At 45.4% G+C, this 25,111-nt stretch overlaps 2 protein-coding genes across 2 annotated transcripts; one reads left to right on the top strand and one right to left on the bottom strand.

Annotated features, from left to right (window-relative positions):
• Positions 1-1,896: 1,896 nt before the first annotated feature.
• Positions 1,897-6,015, bottom strand: elovl6l (ELOVL family member 6, elongation of long chain fatty acids like). Its single transcript, XM_014202117.2, has 4 exons — positions 5,751-6,015; positions 5,009-5,140; positions 3,888-4,039; positions 1,897-3,697 (listed from the first exon to the last, which is right to left on the bottom strand). Exons 1-4 carry the CDS (start codon positions 5,843-5,845, stop codon positions 3,270-3,272), a joined length of 807 nt encoding a protein of 268 aa, XP_014057592.1. The 5' UTR covers positions 5,846-6,015; the 3' UTR covers positions 1,897-3,269.
• Positions 6,016-6,129: 114 nt separating this feature from the next.
• LOC106606023 (uncharacterized) lies at positions 6,130-8,676 on the top strand. Its single transcript, XM_014202091.2, has 7 exons — positions 6,130-6,806; positions 6,924-7,061; positions 7,194-7,358; positions 7,541-7,663; positions 7,799-7,878; positions 8,048-8,132; positions 8,532-8,676. Exons 1-7 carry the CDS (start codon positions 6,563-6,565, stop codon positions 8,561-8,563), a joined length of 867 nt encoding a protein of 288 aa, XP_014057566.2. The 5' UTR covers positions 6,130-6,562; the 3' UTR covers positions 8,564-8,676.
• The last annotated feature ends 16,435 nt before the right edge of the window (positions 8,677-25,111 follow it).

The following is a 25,111-nucleotide window of genomic DNA, read 5'->3' on the forward strand; positions in this document are numbered from 1 at the left end:
ATTCTGGTAACAGCTTGCAGATCGTTTGTTGTTCTGACATGACTTGATATTAAACCAGTGGCATATTGGAAAATGTCTTTACATTTTGCAAGATACATTGTACATTGTATATTTTTGCCATTTAATGCTAGTGTGCATCTTCTTGAAAAACAATTGAGCATTTTATGATACAATTTAAATAAATGTTATAACGTAAAAAGAATCCTTCACCAGCACTACATACTGTAAGTGCTGTACGAACATTAATCTCACTTACCCGCTTGCACATCAACTTTTTCTTTCTCCATCTTTGTCAAAAATAGTACACTGAACAAAAATATAAACTCAACATGCAACAATTTCAAAGATTTGACTGAGTTACAGTTCATATAAGGAAGTCAGTAATTGAAATAAATTCATTAGGCCCTAATCTATGGATTTCACAACTGGGAATACAGATATGCATCTGCTGGTCACAGATACCTTGAAAAAAAGTTAGTGTGGATCAGAAAAACAGTCAGTATCTGGTGTAACCGCCATTTGCCTCATGCAGCTCGACACATCTCCTTCGCATAGAGTTGATCAGGCTGTTGATTGTGGCCTCTGGAATGTTGTCCAACTCCTCTTCAATAGCTGTGCAAAGTTTCTGGATATTGGTAGAAACTGGAACATACGGTCATACACATCGATCCAGAGCATCCCAAACATGCTCAATGGGTGACATGTCTGAGTATGCAGGCCATTAAAGAACTGGGACATTTTCAGCTTCCAGGAATTGCGTACAGATCCTTGTGACATGGGGCCGTGCATTATCATGCTGAAACATGATGGCGGCGGATGAATAGCAAGACAATGGGCCTCAGGATCTCGTCACGATAAAATGCAATTGTCCATAGCTTATGCCTGCCCATAACACCACCATCGGGGAATATGTTCATAATGTTGACATCAGCAAACCACCAGCCCACACAACACACGCTGTCTACCATCTGCCTGGTACAGTTGAAACCGGAATTCATCGGTGAAGTGCACACTTCTCCAGTGCGGCAGTGGCCATCAAAGGTGAGCATTTGCCGGTTACGACGTCAAACTGCAGTCAGGTCAAGACAAGCATGCAGATGAGCTTCCCTGAGATGGTTTCTGATAGTTTGTTCAGAAATCCTTTGGTTGTGCTAACCAACAGTTTCATCAGCTGTCCGGGTGGCTGGTTTTAGATGATCTTGCAGATGAAGCATTATGTGGAGGTCCTGGGCTGGCGTGGTTACATTTGGTCTGCAGTTGAGGCTGGTAGGACGTACTGCAAAATTCTCTAAAACATTGAAGGCAGCTTATGGTAGAGAAATGAAGTCAGCTCTGGTCATTCCTGCAGTCAGCATGCCAATTGCACACTCCAACTTGCGACATGTGGCAATGTGTTGACAAAACTGCACATTTGTGGCCATTTGTCCCCAGCACAAGGTGCACTGAGTAATCAGCTTCTTGATATGCCACACGTCAGGTGGATGGATTATCTTGGCAAAGGAGAAATGCTCACTTACAGGGATGTAATCATTGAGAAATATGGAACATTCCTGGCATATTTTATTTCAACTCATGAAAACGCTTTGTTTATATTTTTTGTTCAGTGTTCTTCAAATTGTCCTTCCATAGCAATGAAATCCAATACTGAATTACCCTACATCAGTTTGTCCCCCCCCCCCCCATGACATTTTTCCTATAACGGTCACTAATCAAATGTAGTTACTTGGCTGTATAACAAACAATGATTGAATATGTGAAAGAACTTAGCACACTTAAATCTGACTAGCTAGGCATGAAAGAAGCTCAAAACAAACATCTCGTTTGGGATACAAGTACATCTGCCACCTACTTGCTTGTTTACCGGGGTTATAGCAAATCGCAGGATTTAAAAACAGATTTCAAAATAGTGCTTTATTATAGTACATTTCAAATATTAGAAGGCCTTAGTTTGTCTGTTTTCATTTATAACACGTAGTACATGTCATGTCAAACACGTCGGACCAGGATCACAGAATTCAGCGGCTGATGGCCATCTGCTAAATATGGAAATGCATAGATAATCTTGACATAGGGCTGTTCAGCATCATTTGGCACATCTTAAAATACATTTAGCTTTTTCTGCTGCAAATTTTAAAATGTAAACATAGCATTCAAATTCCACTGGCAGTTTAGGTAGAGTGAAAATGGTGTTTAATGCTGAGCATAATAAAATATCTTGCTCAGTCCCCCCCCAGGAACAAAATACATTCATACTCCCTTTAACCTGTAAAGACCAATAAATATTCTTCATTAAATAAACAGAACTGAATTATCAGCAAGAACACAAATAAAGTTAGGCATGTCAAGATACCAAGTCGGTTTCCAGCTACTTAAAACAAAGCTCAAAACATTCACTTTCTAAAAAAACTATTTTAGAATGAGGTGGGACAAAAATACCTGACATTTTCACAGCAGAACAGGCTTTTCTTTTAGTTTGGAATTCCCTTCAGCATACACAGCATTCTCACCAGAAAGTGACAGTGAAACCAAAAACCACTCCTGTGAGGCATCAGAAAAAAGCAACATGACAATGCTTGCATCCTAAGAGCACGAAAGTAAACTACTCATCTCCGGTGCAAAAATCTAATAATTGTGCAGTGAGACCATGGGAAAGTTTGACTTCTCCGGCACTATTCCAGCTGCCATCATACAATCAAATAAATATATTTATATGAACACCCGACAAGTAGCTGCTTTCAGGAAGGTTCCTTTGAGTTACAAAACTACATTTAAAGTGACCAAATATCTCACAGGGTGAGTTTTGGAAACCAGTTCAGAGAAACCGAACCTAAGAGACAGTCACAGTGAAATATGCTGGTGTAGGCTAATCCAAGGTAATGAGAAATGCCAAATATTGGGGTTGGGTATGGGCGTACCAGCTGCCCGCCCTCTTATTGGTCCATTGACAAGCTCAGGAGAGCACCATGGAAATGTGTATGAAAACCAGTCGCACCAGTCTGAACAGAAACTCACAGGGGGTGCCATTACATGTGCCTTTTGAAAAGCACAGATCGGAACTATGATACAAAGAGCAACATCTTCATGAAAACATTTCTGTAAACACTTCAGACAGTGGAGAACACTTGACAGATTCAGAAAAATAGTTATCTTCCGGTAAACTAATAGCATAAGGTGTATAGAGAAGGGACAGACTTATCGCTGCCATTGTTGTGAAAAGCTTAAAAATGGGCGCCGTCAGGCAACGTAGCAATCCCCCCCCCCCCCACAATTTAGTCCATCTTGGAGCTCTTGCCACCTTTGCCCTTCATGTAGGTCTGGTAGAAGAAGGAGGAGAAGAGGACCAGGTAGCTGAGGTACATGAGGGAGCTCCACACAATGTTGTTCAGGTAGGAGTTGCAGTCCCCCTCCTGCATCCAGTGGTAGACCAGCCAACTGACCGTCAGCCCCATGGCCATCTGAGCGATCTGGAAGGTGGTGATGACCACGGCAAAGGGGCGTGGAACCCGGTAGCCGGCTGCCCGCACTGCGTAGTAGCTATACATGAGTGCGTGAACAGAGTAGTTCATGGTCATGAACCAGCCGCCTCCAGCCACCTGATCCTTGTAGGAGTACCAGGAGTAGAGCAGCACGGTAATGTGGTGGTACCAGTGCAGGAAGATCAGCCGCTGCTTACGGAGCACAATGAATGCCGTGTCACCTGTGGAGGTCATTGAGAGGACACATCAGAACCGACAAAGTCATGGTCCCAAACATGCAGACGCACTTAAACATTTACTGCCCATCTTTGACTAAGTTATATGGTTTGCCATAAATTAGACACTCATGGTAGGAGTGGACAAAAAGCCAAGTTCAGACCAATGACTGGCAGTTCCATCCCCGGTTCTTACCCAGTTCAGGGGCTTTGCTCAGGACAAAGGCATAGGCCCAGAACTTGCTCACTGGTCCGTTGTAGAAGCTCTGGTCACATATAGACTGTCTGAAACCGCTGGTTGAGAGGATATACCGCATGTACCATCCTGTTCGAATTGCTCCAATGATACTGCAATTAAAATAAAGTTAAAGTTAGTTTTGCTCTTGCCCTCTAGTGCAATGCTCAAGTTACACTAGCAGGCTTGTAACGTCGTGTGCATGTCTAGCCAATCTTCATTGAGAATGCTGAAACATCAATCCATGGCTGAGTCGGTGCCACATTTTCATTTGTGCCAAAATCCCAGTGAAACAAAAAGTTAGCCTGCTGATTTTTGCACGCTATGGTTTGAAATAGGCTTGTTGTAGTTCCATCATTATGTATATTATTTATCTTTAATGCAGTCATTGGTGTGCTTATCAATGCACAAGCACCTTTTATCCCCCCCCCCCCACACACACAATTAAATTATATTAAGTCATCCACAAGTTTCACTGTGTGGAGTTAATGCATTCTGCATTAGTAATGCTCAAATAAAAATAAATGTCAACCATTCCTCAAATGAAGGGGATGATGCAACATTAGAATCAGGTGCACTAAATTAGGGTTGGAGTGAAAACCTACAGGATAGAAGCACTCCAGGAACAGGGTTGAGAGCCCTGCACTAGGGAGACATATGTAGTAAGGTCATAATGGCATCTAGGAAACGGCCCTTACAAGGCAGCACACATGTACAGTATGCTTAGTTCCACCACATGAAAAGATGCTCCATGAGGGCGCTTTCGGCACACAAAAAAAAGCATAATTTCAGCACAAAGAGTGATCTTAAAACAGTAAAACACAGGGGTATGAATTGTAAACTCTTAAATGATTATGACAGCAATCTTTCTGCCATCAGGATTGTTAACAGATGGATTCATAATGAAAGTAACTTGTTGGCAGATGTAAAAATTAAATTAAAATAATTCACAATATATATTTAGAGCTTTGGGTATTTCAGTTTCCAGAGACATGACAAGATTACTGTAGGCAAACAGACCTTGTACATCTTCCATTCACTCAAATGTCAGAGGTAAATGTGGGTGTTCTGTGTTAACGCACCTGAAGATGGCCAGGCTGAGTGACCACAGCACCAGTGGTCTGCGCAGACTAAGTTTAGGCCTCTCCTTCATGAAATGTTGGCCTCCAAAGACCAGCGCTGCATACAGGCCACAGAACACAAAGGCCTTGCTCCTGGTGAGAGAGAAACATGTCAGTAAGTTTCTGTCGACTGTGCCCATGGCAAGGATACTCAGCTGCAAAGGTATTTCAGTGATTGAGCACACCCTAGGACTTTAATGAAGTGATGTTTTTAGATATACCATTACTCATGCTGAAGGTATTTAACATGGCACACCCAGTTTACTATGGTGATAAGCGAAATGTATTGACTAAAGCAATCAGCCCTAGCCACTTCGGTTGATAGTAGCTGGCTTGAAATGAAACGTAAAATGAAATGTTACATTTGTTCAAGTTACCATAAAATCTTTTCCCATGCTGTTTAGCTGACTTTTTTTTTTTTACTAGACATCCTGAGTAAACCACTACTAGATGTGGATATTCTAATTTCAAAAGCAAGAACAGAAACGATGTGGCGGCTATTTGAGTAAAGGTGGTAAAGAAATGTGTACAATATATTTGGCTTGAACCTTAGGCTGACAGAATAGTGACGTCACACCTGACGCTGTTCAATTTATGAAGTGATGAAGGGCGACACCTGACCTGGCTCAACTGTCCTGTTCGACCACACGAACAAGGCGAATTCATCATTTTGAAACCAAACCAACGTTATCAACATACTCACCAGTTTTCTTGCATCCATTCGATAGCGCCTCGCTCGTCAAATTGCTGCTCGAAACCATATTGAGAAAGTGGCACTTGATGTTCAGACTCATTCATTTTCGATCTTGCTCTCTCTAAACTAGGCTATGTATACTTTATTCTCTGTGATTTAAAATCCCAGTAGATCGGAGGCTACCTGGACTGTTAGATTAATCATAAACGCGTCCTCTCCACCACTACTCTACTCACACCTGATTTAATTTCCACGCAAATAAAACCTTTACTATATACAGGCGTGGACTATGATGGGCTTCTGCCCTGCCCTCTCTCCTCCCACTGTGGGAGGATACTTGGGATAATTTTGGTTTCGACCAAGGTCGTTATAAAATGCTTAACAAAAAGAAAACTCACAGAACTAACAGTAGGCCTACAATTTATTATTTTAGGTATGCTAACTTTGTAGGTCACACATTATTACTTTGTAGCTGCGAAAATGCCGACGCACGTGGCAGACAGACAATTGTGACGCAGATAATAGGTTGCCAGATTGGTCAGATTGATCTGAATATGTTTTAAGGATTTGACCCACACAGTGCAAGATCATAACCTGGCAACTCCGCCGAATTTGAAAAGAGTCGTTGAGCACACAATCTGATTGATGTCATAAATAGTGAGGACAGTTGGTTACCATGCCAATGGGCAAGCTGGGCAAATAGCTCCAGAATGTTCAGTTTCCCACACACTTAATTGTATAACACACAGCTAGTCAACTAGTAGTTTGAGTTGTAATGTTTACTCATTGTCTTTGAAAATTAGGCTATATTTGTCATCAAAATGTCACAGGTTGCCCATAAGGTAGGGCTGTGCAATATCAATATTTTATGTTTGGCCTTTATTTTCTGTCTCATAAAGCCAGTTTATGCAAAGCCAACTCCTGCAAATGTTTTTGCTTCCTCATCATCGCTGGAGTACATGACTTTGATCAACCCTGTTCGGAACAACCTCGATGTCACAACCCCAAAACTGACCCATTTTGTAAACACATTGCTTGGACAATTTGAGAGTTTGCTGGGGAAAGGTGAGACAGGAATCCAGAAGTTAGCCTAGGCCTAGCGTTAACAGAGTGAAGTCAGAGAGGCAAATGTCTAAGCTTGAGTTGTGGCAACATTTTACATTTTCCTCTGATTTCCCACAGATGGTACTTCTCCAGGTAATTTGGACCAGGTGACTCAAGGATATCCCGGACCCTACACAAACGCTAAAGACCCCCAGGGGCTTGTGAAGTCCCTAATGTCTGTTCTACAGACTTACAAGAAGCAAACAGCATCACAAGGTGATTTACCCTTTATTCTGTTCCTACTCTTTGTGTGAATGCTTAAACCTGTGTGAATTTCCCAATTGCTGAATTGTAAAATCCATTGTGAAATGGATTTTGAAATGGATTGTACATTTTGTTCCGATGCAGGTAATGATCACGTCTTCAAACTGTGGGGAAAAGCTCCAAAAACAAAGAAGAGCACCAATGAAATCAAACCCAGAGTCAACATATTGACAGACCCCACTTACTCCGAGCCACTTGTGAAAGTTAACATGATTTTGGGCCTATTTTTCTATGGCTTCATCATGATAGGTAGAGTAGCTACATAACCTTCTGCTGTCTTTTTACTGCATGGAAATGTACTGTTCATCGGTTGATATTAATATAGCTTTAATGTAGATCTGCTTTGTATATTAAAAATAAGCAACAGCTGGGGTATGTTGCAGCAACAATGTTATCATGTTTGGTCTGTGCCTGGGCTTTTTTTTCACCAGTGTTTATCTATGACTCTGTCCGAGTTTCCATGGAGGCCAGAAGAAGATCTGACGCTCTAGCTGATGCCAGGCTGAAGAGAAAAGAACCACCCCCTGTTGAACCACAGTCAACTTTATCCAAATGTACACTCTCTATGATGCCTTACTCTGTGTGCCGTTAACTTGCTTGAACGTGTGATCCCTGGCTAAGTTAAGTCTACACTGACTGCAGGGTCTCACATAACAGTGCTGTTGTAACAGTGCCCTCTTTCCTTTTAGATCGGCAGAGCATCGCTTCATTGTTTCATTTGGAAAATACATCATCCATAGCTGACGGTTTGAAGGCAAATTATCCCAAGGTCATTTATTGTGAAGATGTCACACAATATATATTTTTTTTGTGAGATGCAATAGCAGTAGTCAAAACATTTTTCAAACTGTCTATGTATGTGTGTTTAAACTGTTAATGACTGAGTCTGTGTGTTGTATAAGTGTATTTCAAACATTTTTGTTTCGTTGCTTCTGTAGGAAGAACCTGAGTCAAACACACAATTTGCAGACTGTGCAAAAGGAAAGAGTGCTGTCAGCCTTAGAGAGTGGGAGCCTCTGCCTAGTGAGTTACTGTAGATAGATCACACACTGTTTTGTTACTGAGAGATTAGATGAGATTACATGTAATTATCTTTAGGTTTATGTTTTTCAGTGCATAAAACAGTGAGGTACTGACCCTAATCACACCAAACATTGTAATTAATGTAAAGCTTGTACAAATGTTAACGTGTACAGATACGCATGTACAACATGAGTTATTAGATGGGCTTAATTTCTCCCTCAGATATTCAAGAGAACTCTGTGTCTGCCAATCTGGCGCTGAAACCATTTGACTCCGATATAGAGGAAGTTGTATCTGCATAGGTTGTTCATGGTGAAGATTCTGCTCTTTGCCTAGATTATTTATCATATCAGGTCACGTGGAGATATTATATTTATTTTGTCTGCATTTTTTTTCCAGAGTCTCAGCTGACTGATGTTTGCGTCAACTGAGGACCACGTCTTAATACAGAGTGACATTTAATGGAAGCAACAGAAATTAACTCTCCAAATAAAATAATGTTGAGACTGCCACCTTTGAAGACTGCCACTTTCTGTCTCATCACTTAGCCCCATACTTACATTAGTAATAAACATATCTTGCATTCAAAATATAGGCCTATGTGAAAAGTAGTTTTTGGTATATATGATTACTGCTATTTTAATTTATTTCTTGATTACTTATGAAAATGTAAAAAGAGAATGGTAAAATATTAAATTAACATTGTTTGTTGTTAGTTACAAATACTATTGTGTTGTAAATGCTGTACATTATTTCCATTATTATGTTCGTTTTTAATACTGTTATTATGCAAACATCAATATTGCAATATTATACTGTTGCTCATTTTAGGTTTCCTAGGTGTTAGGCCTCACCTTTTTCCCAAAGAGAGATATGACTTGTGTCCTCTGATTCTCTATTTAAACAATATTTATTTATCCCTAGTTTACCATACTATACATCACAGGAGGCTGGTAAGGGGAGGATGGCTCATTATAATGGCTGGAATGGTGCAAATGGAATGGCATCAAACACATGGTGCAACACAAGGTGCAACCAACCTGTGCTATACACCCACTACTCTGCTATATAATGAATGATAAGTTGATGATATAAGTCAACTTGGCTGATAAGAACTAATTACAAATAAGCAAGATAGGCAAGCGTGAGTATGTTTTATTAAAAACAAATATTTATTGAACTTTTGAGCCCATCAAGCTGATCATCCCCTTTTGGCATAGCTTTTGAATGAGCTGTAGTTTATTACGGTGTCTGTGACTTTCCTATGATGACACAGACTGCTGAGCAACAGAACCTACCCAGTTAAACAATGTAGTTAATCTGGTTCTGTTTTATCCTAATTAACATTCTTCCAGAAGAGACTAGTTCCTGGAAAGAATTTACCTCGTCAACCTCAGGTTGTTGTCTCAGAGATACAGAATGTCTCGTATACTGTAGGAATGCACTGACAACATGATTACAGACACAAGTGGGGATGGAAGTGAGAAATGCTGCCATCTTCTGGTGTAATCATTAGTCCAAACCTTAGCAAATAATTGCATTTTGCAACAAAAGCAAGAGTTTCTATTGGTCAAATTCAGGTAGGTCCCGTTGGCTCTGTTTGGTTCCTATTGAATAGAAAATAGTGAGTGATGACATGAAAAGGTATTGTGGGTTGGATACATATAGGCCTAGCATTTTTTTAAAAAATCTGGCTTAGGAGAAGAAGAATGAAAAATGGTCCACATTTACAGGCTGGAATGGGCTCCCTACGGTGTGATTTCTAGAAAGTGCACCAATCCAAACTGCAGGGCTTGTGAGCTGGGTGAGAGTCGACCTCTGTGTGCAGCAGAACCCACTGCATACATTCCCACTTTTCAAACAGGGCTGAGGTGTGGGTGGTTTGTTCAGGGAGACCTATACGTGGGTGCTTTCCCTCTCCAAGCACTAAACTTACTGCTGACAGGCCACAGTAAACTACACACCAGTTCTTGCACAGAAAGAGGATATAGAGAAAGGAGGGAAGCTTTAGACAGGGCTTAGCGAATGCTTAGTGGGGGTTTTGTATGAGAAGTTGTGTTTGAAAAACCATGAGTTATGGGTGGCCTTGCACCTTTGCATAGTGCATATCATGGTTCACTGCTTCACTGTTTTACTTCAGGTGAGCTCAGAGGAATAACAACAAGCATGTGGTAAGTGTGTAGTGATGAGACAGTAGAACAGGGGTCGCAGAGGGAGATTCCCCAGTGAAGGAGGTTGTTTCCACCCAGCCACCTCAGCTCATGGTCCTCTCTCATAGCATGTCCCAAACGTAAGAATAATGCAATGTCATTGTGGCTGTGAACAAATAACATTGAATTGCTTGAGGGATACTTACACTACACTTGGGCTCTGCAATGTCTGGATAACTATAGAGGAGATGAGACAGGTATAAAAATATGGTTTATTCAATGAGCAAAAACTGAATATTATCATGGGATTATTACTAGTAGGCTATGTGGACAGAGTAGATGACTCATCCCAGGTTGCAGTCAAGGTAAGGCCAATCAAATCAAATGTTATTGGTCACATACACGTGGTTAGCAGATGTTACTGCGAGCATAGCAAAATGCTTGTGCTTCTAGTTCCGACAGTGCAGTAATATCTAACAAGTAATCTAACAATTCCACAACAACTACCTAATACACACAAATCTAAGTAAAGGGAAGGAATAAGAATATATACATATAAATATATGGATGAGCGATGACCGAGTGGCATAGGCAAGATGCAATAGATGGTATAAAAATACAGTATATACAGTGGCAAGAAAAAGTATGTGAACCCTTTGGAATTATCTGGATTTCTGGATAAATTGGTCATACAATTATATTTGATCTTCATCTAAGTTACAACAACTGACAAACACAGTCTCCTTAAACTAATAACACATAAATTATTGTATTTTTCTTGTCCATATTGAATACATCATTTAAACATTCACAGTGTAGGTTGGAAAAAGTATGTGAACCCCTAGGTTAATGACTTCTCCAAAAGCTAATTGGAGTCAGAAGTCAGCTAACCAGGAATACAATCATTGAGATGAGATTGGAGATGCTGGTTAGAGCTCCCCTGCCCTATAAAAAAACACTCACAAAATCTGAGTTTGCTATTTATAAGAAGCATTGCCTGATGTGAACCATGCCTTGAACAAAAGAGATCTCAGAAGACCCAAGATTAAGAATTGTTGACTTGCATAAAGCTGGAAAGGGTTACAAAAAAGTATCTCTAAAAGCCTTGATGTTCATCAGTCCACGGTAAGACAAATTGCCTACAAATGGAGAAAGTTCAGCACTGTTGCTACTCTTCCTAGGAGTGGCCGTCCTGCAAAGATGACTGCAAGAGCACAGCGCAGAATGCTCAATGAGGTTAAGAAGAATCTTAGCGTGTCAGCTAAAGACTATGCAAAAGAGCATCTGGATGGTCCACAGCACTACTGGCAAAATATTCTGTGGACAGATTGAACTAAAGTTGGGTTGTTTGGAAGGAACACACAACACTATGTGTGGAGAAAAAAAGGCACAGCACACCAACTTCAAAACCTCATCCCATGGTTTGGAGTTGCTTTGCTGCCTCAGGGCCTGGACAGCTTGCTAAAAGTTTGTGAGGGTTTTAGGTGACAAGGCGAATTTCTTCAGTCTTCTTCACCACACTGTCTGTGTGGGTGGACCATTTTAGTTTGTCCGTGATGTGTACGCCGAGGAACTTAAAACTTTCCACCTTCTCCTTGTCACTGGTACATCCTGTTTGAGTCCTTTCCACCTTCACCTTGTCACTGGTACATCCTGTTTGAGTTTCTGCCTATAGGACGGGAGGAGCAAAATGGAGTCGTGGTCAGATTTGCCGCAAGAGGGCGGGGGAAGGCCTTGTATGCATCGCGGAAGTTAGAGTAGCAGTGATCGAGTGTATTGCCCGCACGAGTGCCACAATCAATATGCTGCTAGAATTTAGGTAGCCTTGTTCTCAAATTTTCTCCACATCCTTTCCACCTTCACTTGTCACTGGTACATCCTGTTTGAGTTTCTGCCTATAGGACGGGAGGAGCAAAATGGAGTCGTGGTCAGATTTGCCGCAAAGAGGGCGGGAAAGGGCCTTGTATGCATCGCGGAAGTTAGAGTAGCAGTGATCGAGTGTATTGCCCGCATGAGTGCCACAATCAATATGCTGATAGAATTTAGATAGCCTTGTTCTCAAATTTGCTTTGTTAAAATCCCCAGCTATAATAAATGCAGCCTCAGGATATGTGGTTTCCAGTTTGCACAGAGTCCGGTGAAGTTCCTTGAGGGCCGTCGTGCTATCGGCTTGAGGGGGTATATACACGGCTGTGACAATAACCGACGAGAATTCTCTTCGGAGATAATAGGGTTGGCATTTGATTGTGAGGAATTCTAGGTCAGGTGAACAAAAGGACTTGATTTCCTGTATGTTGTTATGATTACACCATGAGTCGTTAATCATGAAGCATACACCCCCGCCCTTCTTCTTCCCAGAGAGATGTTCTGTTGGCGCGACGCATAAAGAATCCCGGTGGCTTTACCTACTCCGACAACATATCCAGACAGAGCAATGTTTCCATGAAACAGAGTATGTTACAATCCCTGATGTCTCTCTGGAAAGCAACCCTTGCCCTAATTTCGTCTACCTTGTTATCTAGAGACTGGACATTGGCGAGTAATATACTCGAAAGCGGTGGGTGGTGTGCACGCCTCCGAAGTCTAACCAGAAGGCCGCTCCGTCTACCACTTCCGCGGCGACATTGTTTTGGGTCGACCTCTGGAATCAGATCAAATGCCCTGGATGGTGGTGCGAACAAAGGATCCGCTTCAGGAAAGTATTCCTGGTTGTAATGTTGGTAAGTTGATGTTGCTGTCACGTCCTGGCCAGTATATAAGGTTAATTGTTTTGTAGTTTGGTCAGGGCGTGGCAGGGGGTATTTGTTTTCTGTGGTTCGGGGTGGTGTGTTTGTGTAAAGGGTGTTTAATTTAGTAATTCCGGGTTTTGGTTTATGTTTAGTAATTCTATGGTTAGTCTAGGTTGTGTGTTTCTATGTTTGGTTGATTGGGGTTGGGACTCTCAGTTGAAGGCAGGTGTTGTCTATCTGCCTTTGATTGAGAGTTCCATATATTAGGGTGTGTTTGTATGTGTGATTTGTGGGTGATTGTTCTGTGTTTCGCCTTGTGCCTTACCAGACTGTTTTTGTTGATCGTTCGTGTTTTTGTTATTTTGTATGTTCGTTTTGAAAGATAATTAAAAAGCAAGATGAGCATTCACGTACCTGCTGCGTTTTGGTCCTCATTCACCGACAACAATTGTGACAGAATCACCCACCACCAAAGGACCAAGCAGCAGAGGAAGGAGCAGACGGAGTTCGAGTTGGACTGGCGGGAGAAGTGGACTTGGGAGGAAGTTCTGGACGGGGCCGGACCCTGGCATCAGGCTGGGGATTATCGACGCCCGCAGGGGGAAATTGAGGCAGCCAAGGCAGAGAGGCGGTGGTACGAGGCCAAGTACGCGCTGAAGGAGAAGCACGAGAGGCACCCCCAAGAAAATTTTGGGGGGGGGCACACGGGTAGTTTGGCTAGGCGTAAGAAGAGCCGGAAGCCAGCTACTCGTGGTTATATGGAGGAGCGTATGGGGTGGAGAGCGCTATGTTTCGCTGAGGAGCGCACTATCTCACCCATACGCACGCACAGTCCGGTGCGCGTTATTCCAGCCCCTCGCAGGTGCCGTGCTAGAGCGGGCATCCAGCCTGGTAGGAGGATGCCTGCGCAGCGCATCTGGTCGCCGGTACGCCTCCGAGGACCAGGCTACCCAACTCCCGCTCTACGCACGGCTACCATCAGGCCCCTGCACAGCCCAGTCTGCCCTGTACGAGCACCCCGCTCGTACAGGGCTACTAGTTCCATCCAGCCAAGGCGGGTTGTGCAGGAGGTAAGATCTAGACCGGCTGTGCGCCTCCATAGCCCTGGGTTTCCAGCTCCTGTCTCTCGTGCGGACCCGGAAGTGCGTCAACCCAGTCCGACTCGTCCTGTTCCCGCTCCCCGCACTAGCCTGGAGGTGCGTGTACATAATCTGGTAATCCCAGTACCAGCACCACGCACCAGGCTACAAGTGCGTCAACCCTGCCTCGCCAGTCAACAGTCTTCATCAGAGCTGCCCGCCAGTCAACAGTCATCATCAGAGCTGCCCGCCAGTCAACAGTCATCATCAGAGCTGCCCGCCAGTCAACAGTCATCATCAGAGCTGCCCGTCAGTCAACAGTCATCGTCAGAGCTGCCCGCCAGTCAACAGTCATCGTCAGAGCTGCCCGCCAGTCAACAGTCATCGTCAGAGCTGCCCGCCAGTCAACAGTCATCGTCAGAGCTGCCCGCCAGTCAACAGTCATCGTCAGAGCTGCCCGCCAGTCAACAGTCATCGTCAGAGCTGCCCGCCAGTCAACAGTCATCGTCAGAGCTGCCCGCCAGTCAACAGTCATCGTCAGAGCTGCCCGCCAGTCAACAGTCATCGTCAGAGCTGCCCGCCAGTCAACAGTCATCGTCAGAGCTGCCCGCCAGTCAACAGTCGTCAGAGCTGCCCGCCAGTCAACAGTCGTCAGAGCTGCCCGCCAGTCAACAGTCGCCAGAGAGGTCAGACTGCGCTGAACTGCCGGAGTGGCCAGACTGCGCTGAACTGCCGGAGTGGCCAGACTGCGCTGAACTGCCGGAGTGGCCAGACTGCGCTGAACTGCCGGAGTGGCCAGACTGCGCTGAACTGCCGGAGTGGCCAGACTGCGCTGAACTGCCGGAGTGGCCAGACTGCGCTGAACTGCCGGAGTGGCCAGACTGCGCTGAACTGCCGGAGTGGCCAGACTGCGCTGAACTGCCGGAGTGGCCAGACTGCGCTGAACTGCCGGAGTGGCCAGACTGCGCTGAACTGCCGGAGTGGCCAGACTGCGCTGAACTGCCGGAGTGGCCAGACTGCGCTGAACTGCCGGAGTGGCCAGACTGCGCTGAACTGCCGGAGTGGCCAGACTGCGCTGAACTGCCGGAGTGGCCAGACTGCCCTGAACTGCCGGAGTGGCCAGACTGCGCTGAACTGCCGGAGTGGCCAGACTGCCCTGAACTGCCGGAGTGGCCAGACTGCCCTGAACTGCCGGAGTGGCCAGACTGCCCTGAACTGCCGGAGTGGCCAGACTGCCCTGAACTGCCGGAGTGGCCAGACTGCCCTGAACTGCCGGAGTGGCCAGACTGCCCTGAACTGCCGGAGTGGCCAGACTGCCCTGAACTGCCGGAGTGGCCAGACTGCCCTGAACTGCCGGAGTGGCCAGACTGCCCCGAACTGCCGGAGTGGCCAGACTGCCCCGAACTGCCGGAGTGGCCAGACTGCCCCGAACTGCCGGAGTGGCCAGACTGCCCCGAATTGCCGGACTGCCCAGACTGTCCCGAATTGCCAGACTGCCCAGACTGTCCCGAATTGCCAGACTGCCCAGACTGTCCCGAATTGCCAGACTGCCCAGACTCTCCCGAATTGCCAGACTGCCCCGACTGCCCCCCGGGCGAAGCCAGAGTGGCCCGACAGCCTGGAACGGCCGGAGCCAGAGCCACCTCCAGAAATAGGTGGGTTGGGGAGGGGGGTGTAGCACAGTGCCGTCGTTGACGGCAGCCACCCTCCCTTCCCTCCCTTTAGAAAAGGGGACTTTTTGTTGGTGTTGCTTGGGGTTATTTTTTTGTTAAGGTGCTTCTGGGGTAGCACCTTTAAGGGGGGGTACTGTCACGTCCTGGCCAGTATATAAGGTTAATTGTTTTGTAGTTTGGTCAGGGCGTGGCAGGGGGTATTTGTTTTCTGTGGTTCGGGGTGGTGTGTTTGTGTAAAGGGTGTTTAATTTAGTAATTCCGGGTTTTGGTTTATGTTTAGTAATTCTATGGTTAGTCTAGGTTGTGTGTTTCTATGTTTGGTTGATTGGGGTTGGGACTCTCAGTTGAAGGCAGGTGTTGTCTATCTGCCTTTGATTGAGAGTTCCATATATTAGGGTGTGTTTGTATGTGTGATTTGTGGGTGATTGTTCTGTGTTTCGCCTTGTGCCTTACCAGACTGTTTTTGTTGATCGTTCGTGTTTTTGTTATTTTGTATGTTTGTTTTGAAAGATAATTAAAAAGCAAGATGAGCATTCACGTACCTGCTGCGTTTTGGTCCTCATTCACCGACAACAATTGTGACAGTTGCTCTGATATCCAATAGTTCTTCCCGGCTGTATGTAATAACACTTAAGATTTTCTGGGCTAACAATGTAAGAAATAATACATAAAAAAACAAAATACTGCATAGTTTCCTAAGGACTAGAAGCGAGGGGACCCTCTCTGTCGGCGCCATCTTGCCAACATACTGCACGTGAGAGAGGATCTGTGTATGTTGTATTTGTCTCTGTTCTATCTTTGTAGGTCGAACTGTTTTGATTTATCTACTTTTGTGTGGTATGTGTGAACATGTGGCAATAATTGTGTGTTTCAGTGACGTGTGGTGCGGTCGGTGGCTAGGTAAGCACTGGCTATTAGCAAAGTCAGATTTACTCACAAATAAACATTGATTAAGCCCAAGTTCACCATGCAAAAGATAGCTTCAACAAGGCTATTAACCGAATTTGACAAACAATTTTCACCCAATGTTCACCTCTGATGGCAGCATATTTCATACCATCCAACAAAATGACACACTGTTCAACTCAGCTCAGCCACAGACCGATGTAGCATCCACAATTACAACTGATAGGTGACACTAAAAGAGCAATATATGGACACATTTCATCGGAATAATTCGCAACGCAAACTCCATGGCCTTTCACAATGGATTTACAATTCGGCACGCGCAAAAACACACACACACACACACACACACACACACACACACACACAATAATATTATGTGAAATATTATTACACGCACACATAAATAATAAATAAGGTTCTAACTCCATTTCCGTATCGAAATGACAGAAAATGCAGTTCAAAACGTTAAAATAGTGTCTCATCAAAATGAAATTGTAGCTTGATAAATCAAATGCATTCAAAGGGATGTTGTCTATTCCCATGATTTGATAGTAGCCTAACCCGCAAATTGCAAAGGAAAATGCATTTAGCCCTACCTTTACTTGTAAATTAAGTCCATTCGTCTGGTGAACCTCTCGGTCACAGTGTTTAAAAAGTCACAGCAGAACCCCATGTCCATTATTTTATTCTGCATGCACACAATAAGCCCACCCATCCCCAAGGTCTCCTTTGGTTCCATTATCACACTGATACAAAAAGTATTTCCCATTCCTTATGTCCACAAAGCAAAAGTAAATGTCCAAGATGTGTAAAAGTCCGGGAAAAAATATTAATTGGTAATGATGTTTCAGACAAGCGGACAGTCCAGTATTCACTGTTTGCCTGCCCAATAGCTAGCAGTGAGGGAGATGGTGGTTGCCTGTCATGTCACGTCTTGTAGCTAGAGCCCCTGTATGCTGCCTCTATCTGGTCTTACCTTTCATTATAGTTGACGTTCCACTCTTCGAACCCTCCAAACGGCACGTTTAAACTGTGTCATAGGTTCCTGTGTCTGTTTGTTGGGCATGCATACTGCTCAAATCAGCCAGGCGGCATCTGCATAAATCATTATGACCACACAGTGGGTGGTGAAAAGAGATATTGATGAAGGAGAGGTGAACTCACTGGAGACATAGCGTCAGAGGAGAAAGAGGGTAGAATTGATGAGGTGAATTGTACAGTACAAGGAAGGACAGTGTGGGAGAATGAGAGAGAAAAAAGTGTGTGTGTGTGTGTGTGTGTGTGTGTGTGTGTGTGTGTGTGTGTGTGTGTAAGAGAGAGAGGGAGAGAGACCCAACTTGGAAATAGTTTGAGGTGCAGTATACGGCTAGCTAGCTTCGAGTTTTTGCGCTATCATCCCTTGAACTGAACAATTATGTGAAGGTGAAGGCAATACTCGTAGGCAATACTCATGCGCAAAATATGAAATCTGCTCAATGCAACGAATGTCATCGATGCAAAGCAGCGAGGCCTATGCTGACCCTGTCTATTAAGAGTCACAGGAGTCAGGAACGGCCGCTCTCGTCAACAATTTGAATGGACGGGGGCATTGGGGAGAAAGACGGTTTTAATTGTCACACCCTGATCTGTTTCACCTGTCTTGTACTTGTCTCCACCCCGCACCAGGAGTCTCCTATTTTTCCCTATTATCCTCACAAGGAGCCACCATTGGAAGACATGACGAGTTACTACATAACCTTATGGAATGATTCCACGCCTTGGCGGAACACCATGACCATGCAGTCAGTGCATTGTTGGAACAATTCCGCGGACTATCTATTAGGCAGCAAGCCACAGCGGAAACCTCCCTGACTCTCAGTAACCCCACTACCAGCGGTGCTTCTCCCCAGCCTACCCCGGCTTTCCAAGAACCCCGCTTAACTCCTCCCGAGTGCTACGCTGGGGATCCCGGAACCTGCCGGGCGTTTCTCTACCAGTGCTCCCTCATTTTCGAGCTGCAGCCCTCTTTGTTTCTGTCGGACCGTTCAAAGATATCATATCTTATAACTCTGATGTCCAGGAGGGCACTCGCCTGGGCTACGACGATGTGGGAGAAACAATCCATCGTTTGCCTTAGGCTGGAGGATTTCGTGGTGGAAGTAAGGAAGATGTTCGACTCTCCGTTGTCTGGGAGAGAGGTGGCTCAGACGCTACTTCAACTGCGTCAAGACTCCCGTAGAGCGGCAGACTTTAGCCACGAGAATGCCTGGAACCTGTAATCCCTGTTTGACACATTCCTTCATGGATTATCGGAGGGAATTAAGGGCGAGCTCGCAGCCTGGGAGCTGCCCTTGGACCTCGACTCTCTCATAGCCTTGACCATAAGGATCGATGGGCAACTACGGAAATGCAGTAGGGAGAGGAGATCTGAACCCAGGCACACGCGCCCGTCCACGGTTTTCCCCTTGCCTCCGAAGAACCATGGAAATCCCTGATGCCTGCATTCCCGAGAGAATCCGTTGTCTCCTCCGGTGCCCCTGCAACTGGGCAGGGCAAGATTCTCCTGAGGAACGTTTACGCAGACTGAGCTTCAGGACATTACATATCCACCTGTCCAGTAAAAAGCCCCGGCTCATCAGTAGGTACGAGTACACTGGTGGGCCATACAGGGAGTCTCCCAGCTCCCATTACTCGCACTCCTCGCCATGCTATCATGTTGTGGGGTGACCAGTCTAAATCTCTCCGGGTGCTCATGAACTCTGGGGCCAACGAGAGCTTCATGGACACCCTGGTGTCGGAGCTGGGTATCTCCACACAACTCCTCTCCGTTCCCATGAACACCAGAGCATTGGACGGACGCTCTATTGGCAGGGTCACTCGCAGTATGATTCCTATCAACCTGTGAGTGTCAGGGAATCACAGTGAGTCCATGCGGTTCCTGCTCATTGATTCTCCTCATCCACCCATCATTTTGTGATTGTTGTGGCTCCAGATGTACAACTCCCTGATCGACTAGGCTACGGGTTGGAACCCGTTCTGCCACGTGCATTGCCTCAGGGTGGCGCAGCGTGCCCCTGGACGTCCTCCTGTGGGCTTGGGTAAATCCTGGATCTTTCCGCCGTTCCCATGGAGTATCAGGACCTCTGGGAGGTTTTCAACAAGGCCCACGCCACATCTCTTCCTCTGCATCGACCCTATGACTGCCACATTGACCTCCTCGCTGGCATTACACCACCTTGGGGGCGGCTTTATTCCCTGTCTAGTCCGGACACCAAGACCATGGAAGGGTACATTGAGGACTCTCTGGGACAGGGTTCATTCATCCTTCTTCCTCCCTTGCCGGCGCATGGTTCTTCTTTGTGGAGAAGAAGGACAAAACTCTGCTCCCGTGTATCAACTCCCGGGGCCTTATTGACATCACGGTAAAGAACCGTTACCTGCTACCACTCTTCTCCTCGGCTTTCGAGCCTCTCCAGGGGGCGACTGTATTCTCGAAGTTGGACCTTCGGAACGCCTACCATCTGTTTCGGATAAGGGAAGGAGACGAATGGAAGAAAGCCTTTAAGACAGCTAGCGGGCACTACGAGAGTCTAGTTATGCCATTCGGAGTGACCAACGCTCTCGCAGTGTTCCAGGCTCTGGTCAATGATGTGCTCCATGACATGTTGAACCGGTTTACCTTGACGACATCCTTGTCTTTTCCCATTTGGTTCAGGAGCATGTTCTCCACGTCCGACAAGTCCTCCAGCACCTCCTGGAGAACCGGTTGTTTGTCAAGGCGGGGAAGTGTGAATTTTATTGCTCCACTATCTCTTTTCTGGAATATATTATCAGTGCCGGGAACATTCAGATGGATCTGGGCAAGATGAAAGCGGTGGTGGAGTGGCCCCAACTCACATCCAGAGTGCAGCTGCAACGTTTCCTGGGATTTGCTCATTTCTACCGCTGCTTCATCTGTGGCTACAGCACCCTGGCTTCCCCCCTCTCTGCACTCACCTCACCCAAGGTTCCGTTCACGTCTTTCCCAGCTGCTGACCTGGCGTTTTCGGATCTCAAGCATCGGTTCACTACAGCCCCATCTTAATCCATCCAGGCCCCGTCCCGTCAGTTCGTGGTGTAAGTCAACGCCTCGGACATTGGAGTGGGGGCCGTCCTGTCCCAGCGTTTTGCCCAGGACCAGAAGCTGCATCCCTGCGCTTTGCTTTCCCATCATCTTAATCCCGCTGAGAGGAACTATGACGTTGGTAACTGGGAACTTCTTGTGATCAAGATGACGCTGGAGGATTGGAGACACTGGCTAGAAGGGGCAGAACATCCATTCCTAGTGTGGACCGACCATAAGAATCTGGAATATCTCCGCACTGCCAAACACCTCAACTCAAGACAGGCTCGTTGGGCTCTGGCCTTCCTCCGACAATGTTTTTGATGGCCCACTATGGTTTCTGATGTCTCCACATTTGTCGCCGCATGCACGGTGTGTGCTCAGAATAAGACACCGCGGCAAGCTCCGGCTGGCCTCCTTCAACCACTCCCTGTTCCTCATCGCCCCTGTCCCATATATCCCTGGACTTTGTCACTGGTTTCCCTCCGTCTGATGGCAACATGATAGGTTTTCCAAAGTCGCCCATTCCATCCCCCTTCCTAAGTTATCCTAAGCCAAGGAGAAGGCCCAACTCATGGTACAGCACGTCTTCCGAATCCATGGACTTACGGTCGACATAGTCTCCGATCGTGGTCCACAGTTCGCGTCCAAATTCTAGAAGGTGTTCTGGACCCTCATTGGGTCGTCGGCCAGCCTGTCCTCCGGGTTTCATCCTCAATCAAGCAGCCAGTCGGAGTGTGCCAATCAAAACCGGGAGACGGCTCTTCGGTCTCGGCCAACTCCTCCAACCTCGTCTCGGCCAACCCCACCACCTGGAGCCAGCAACTTGTGTGGCTGGAATACGCCCGGAACACCCTTCCCTGCTCGGCCACTGGTCTCTCGCTCTTTGGGTGCTCCGTGTGTTATCAGCCCCCGCTCTTCCCTGAGCAAGAGGAAGAGGTCAACATACCCTCGGCCCAGATGCTCGTCCACTGCTGTCGGCGTACCTGGAAGAGAGTCGCTCTTCTTAAGACCACCTCCAGGTATCGTCGACAAGTGGACCGCCACCGGACCCGGCTCCCCGCTATTGTCTCGGGCAGAGGGTATGGCTCTCCACTTGGGATCTGCCCCTCCAGGTGGAATCCCGCTAACTTCCCCCCGCTTAGCCCTAGCCTAAACATAGATAGCCTGTACATCAATAGGGCTACACCTGTGTGCCTTAGTATAGGGATTATACCCATGATCCCCACCACATTCTTTGGGCCATGTTTTAGTGTTTGATCAGGTGCCAACAACGAGTCTATGGTAAAGTAGCAAGGTCATGTAAATTGTTGAAAGGTTTTAAAAACAATTATACTAAATGCAACGGTTGGACAATGGATGAAGATACTCCAGACATTTAGAATTTTATAATCCATCCGATATTGACTAAATTATAGCACAAAAAACATTGTACTGGAACAGACAATAATGAATTAAGTTCAGGGATTTTGGTGGGAATTCAGGTATTACATTTATTGTCAAGTTTAACTTTTTTTCTTAGAATGCAATCAAATATACATTTTCTTATTGTATGAAGTATTTTCTTATATTTTGTGTTAAAATAAAGAATTACGGGTGCCTCATTTGCATAAACACACTGGGTGTATTTACATATATGAATACATTAACATAGAGGGGTGACGCACTCACCTGCTCTGTCTAGACTGCCTCATTAATTACTGTTGTCATGTTCTGTTGCATAATTCAACAAGTGTGTCAATAGCAGGATACCCTCGGATTAAAAATAAACACGCTTGGCTCTAGATTACAACTATCTAAACTTACTTTACAATGTTTGCGAGATCAGTCATAATATCACTCACAGGAGGCTGCTTAGGGGAGGACAGCTCATAATAATGGCTGAAACGGAGCAAATGGAATGGATACCATTCCACTAATTCTGCTCCAGCCGTTACTACAAGCCTGTTCTCCTCAATTACGGTGCCACCAACCTCCTGTAATATCACTATTTCATTTTCGGAAGTTGCTTTCATTTCAGCCCATTTAATTTGTAAAAATGTCAACTGTGTTAAATTATCACTTTTTTCAATTCCACAAAAAATGAACACCCATCAAAATAAAGTTATCTTTCTTCTCTAAAGCAATCAATCCAGCGAGATTTAAGTGGATTTTGCACACCTCAAACACTATATAATACACTGTATATACAAAAGTATGTGGACACCCCTTCAAATTAGTGGATTTGGCTATTTCAGCCACACCCGTTGCTGACAGGTGTATAAAATCGAGCAAACAGCCATGCAATCTCCATAGACAAACATTGGCTGTAGAATGGCCTTACTGAAGAGCTCAGTGACTTTCAACGTGACAACTTCATAGGATGCCACCTTCCCAACAAGTCAGTTTGTCAAATTTCTGCCCTGCTAAAGCTGCCCCGGTCAACTGTAAGTGCTGTTATTGTGAAGTGGAAACGTCTAAGATCAACAAAAGCTCAGCCGCGAAGTGGTAGGCCACACAAACTCACAGAACAGGACTGCCGAGTGCTGAAGCGCATAGCGTCTGTCCTCGGTTGCAACACTCACTATCAAGTTCCAAACTGCCTCTGGATGCAATGTCAGCACAAGCAGAGTCAGCACAATAACTGTTCGTCGGGAGCTTCATGAAATGGGTTTCCATTGGCAGAGCAGCCGCACACAAGCCTAACATGCTGACCAGATCGCACGCGTGGGTGCGCAAGTTGATTTTGTCCACCCACACCAGACCTGATCTGGACACGCAGGTTGAAATATCAAAATAAACTCTGAACTAATTATTTTCATTTGGGGACAGGTCGAAAAGCATTAAACATTTATGGCAATTTAGCTAGCTAGCTTACTGTTGCTAGCTCATTTGTCCTGGGATATAAACATTGGGTTGTTATTTTACTTGAAATGAACAAGCTCCTCTACTCCGACAATTAATCCACAGATAAAACTGCCAACTGAGTTTGTTTCTAGTAATCTCTCCTCCTTCAGGCTTCTTCTTCTTCCTTGGACTTTATATGGCGGTTGGCAACTTTAAGGTGCATTACTACAACCAATAGGACTGGTGTGTGGACCACAGTTTATGTTTCAATCACCCAAGTGGATACGTATATGCTCCCAAAAACCAATGAGGAGATGACACGTGGGTATAGGCTCCTAAAAACCAATGAGGAGAAGCAGGACTTGCACCGCGTCAAGCGTCACAAATTGAACCAAGTTCTATTTTAGCGTCTGGCTACGCAGACGCTAAAATAGTGTGGGTGCAGAATAACATGTATGTGTACATTTATTTTGCAATGCTCGCGCACGAGACGTGTCCGGTCTGGTCAGCATGTAAGATCACCATGCGGAATGCCAAGCGTCAGCTGGGGTGTTGTAAAGCTCTCCGCCATTGGACTCTGGAGCAGTGGAAACGAGTTATCTGGAGTGATGGATCACGCTTCACCATCTGGCAGTCTGACTGGCAAATCTGGGTTTGGACGAAGCCAGGAGAACGCTAAGTACCTCAATGCATAGTGCCAACTGTAATGTTTGGTGGAGGAGGAATAATGGTCTGGAGCTGTTTTTCATGGTTCGGGCTTCTTTGTTCCAGTGAAGGGAAATCTTAACGCTACAGCACACAATGACTTTCTAGACGATTCTGTGCTTCCAACTTTGTGACAACAGTTTGGGGAGGTCCTTTCCTGTTTCAGAATGACAATGCCCCCATGCACAAGGTGTGGTCCATACAGAAATGGTTTGTTGAGATCGGTGTGGAAGAACTTGATTGGCCTGCACAGAGGCCTGACCTCAACTCCATCGAACACTTTTGGAATGAATTGTAACACTGACTGCCATCCAGGCCTAATCACCCAACATCAGTGGGACCTCACTAATGCTCTTGTGGCTGAATGAAAGCAACTGCCCACAGCAATGTACTAACAGTGGAAAGCCTTCCCAGATGAATGGAGGTTGTTATAGCAGCAAAGGGAGGACCAATTCCATATTAATGCCCATGATTTAGGAATGAGATGTTTGACGAGCAGGTGTCCACATACTTTTGGTCATGTAGAGTATATGGTTGAAAAAGAATGGGCATGTACAGTAGGTTACTAGGTAAAGAGATAGCAGCCTAATATCCATTATTTTCTTATAATAGTTGACCTACTATGTTCTTTTTGACACAGGTTAGCCTAGTAGTAGTAAGCCCTGTGTGCTATATGGTCGGTCTGTTAGATAGGCTAATATAGATTTCAAGTCCGTATTCAGTGCAAATTGCACTTTAAACACTGCTTCGAGGAGGCGTAAATAGCACGCGCTCTGTGAGAGAAGAGCCGTTGATGCTCGCGCTAGGAGGGTGCGCGTGCGTGAGCG

The sequence above is a fragment of the Salmo salar genome, chromosome ssa01, assembly GCF_905237065.1.
Source record: "Salmo salar chromosome ssa01, Ssal_v3.1, whole genome shotgun sequence".
NCBI lineage: Eukaryota > Metazoa > Chordata > Actinopteri > Salmoniformes > Salmonidae > Salmo > Salmo salar.

Coding starts and splice junctions, on each gene's coding strand:
- elovl6l (XM_014202117.2), bottom strand. CDS start 5,845: ATGAATGAGTCTGAACATCAAGTGCCACTTTCTCAATATGGTTTCGAG. Junction 5,141..5,750: donor GAATGGATGCAAGAAAACTG/GTGAGTATGTTG, acceptor CTCTCTCACCAG/GAGCAAGGCCTTTGTGTTCT. Junction 4,040..5,008: donor CTCAGCCTGGCCATCTTCAG/GTGCGTTAACAC, acceptor TTTTAATTGCAG/TATCATTGGAGCAATTCGAA.
- LOC106606023 (XM_014202091.2), top strand. CDS start 6,563: ATGTCACAGGTTGCCCATAAGGTAGGGCTGTGCAATATCAATATTTTA. Junction 7,062..7,193: donor GAAGCAAACAGCATCACAAG/GTGATTTACCCT, acceptor GTTCCGATGCAG/GTAATGATCACGTCTTCAAA. Junction 7,879..8,047: donor TGAAGGCAAATTATCCCAAG/GTCATTTATTGT, acceptor TTGCTTCTGTAG/GAAGAACCTGAGTCAAACAC.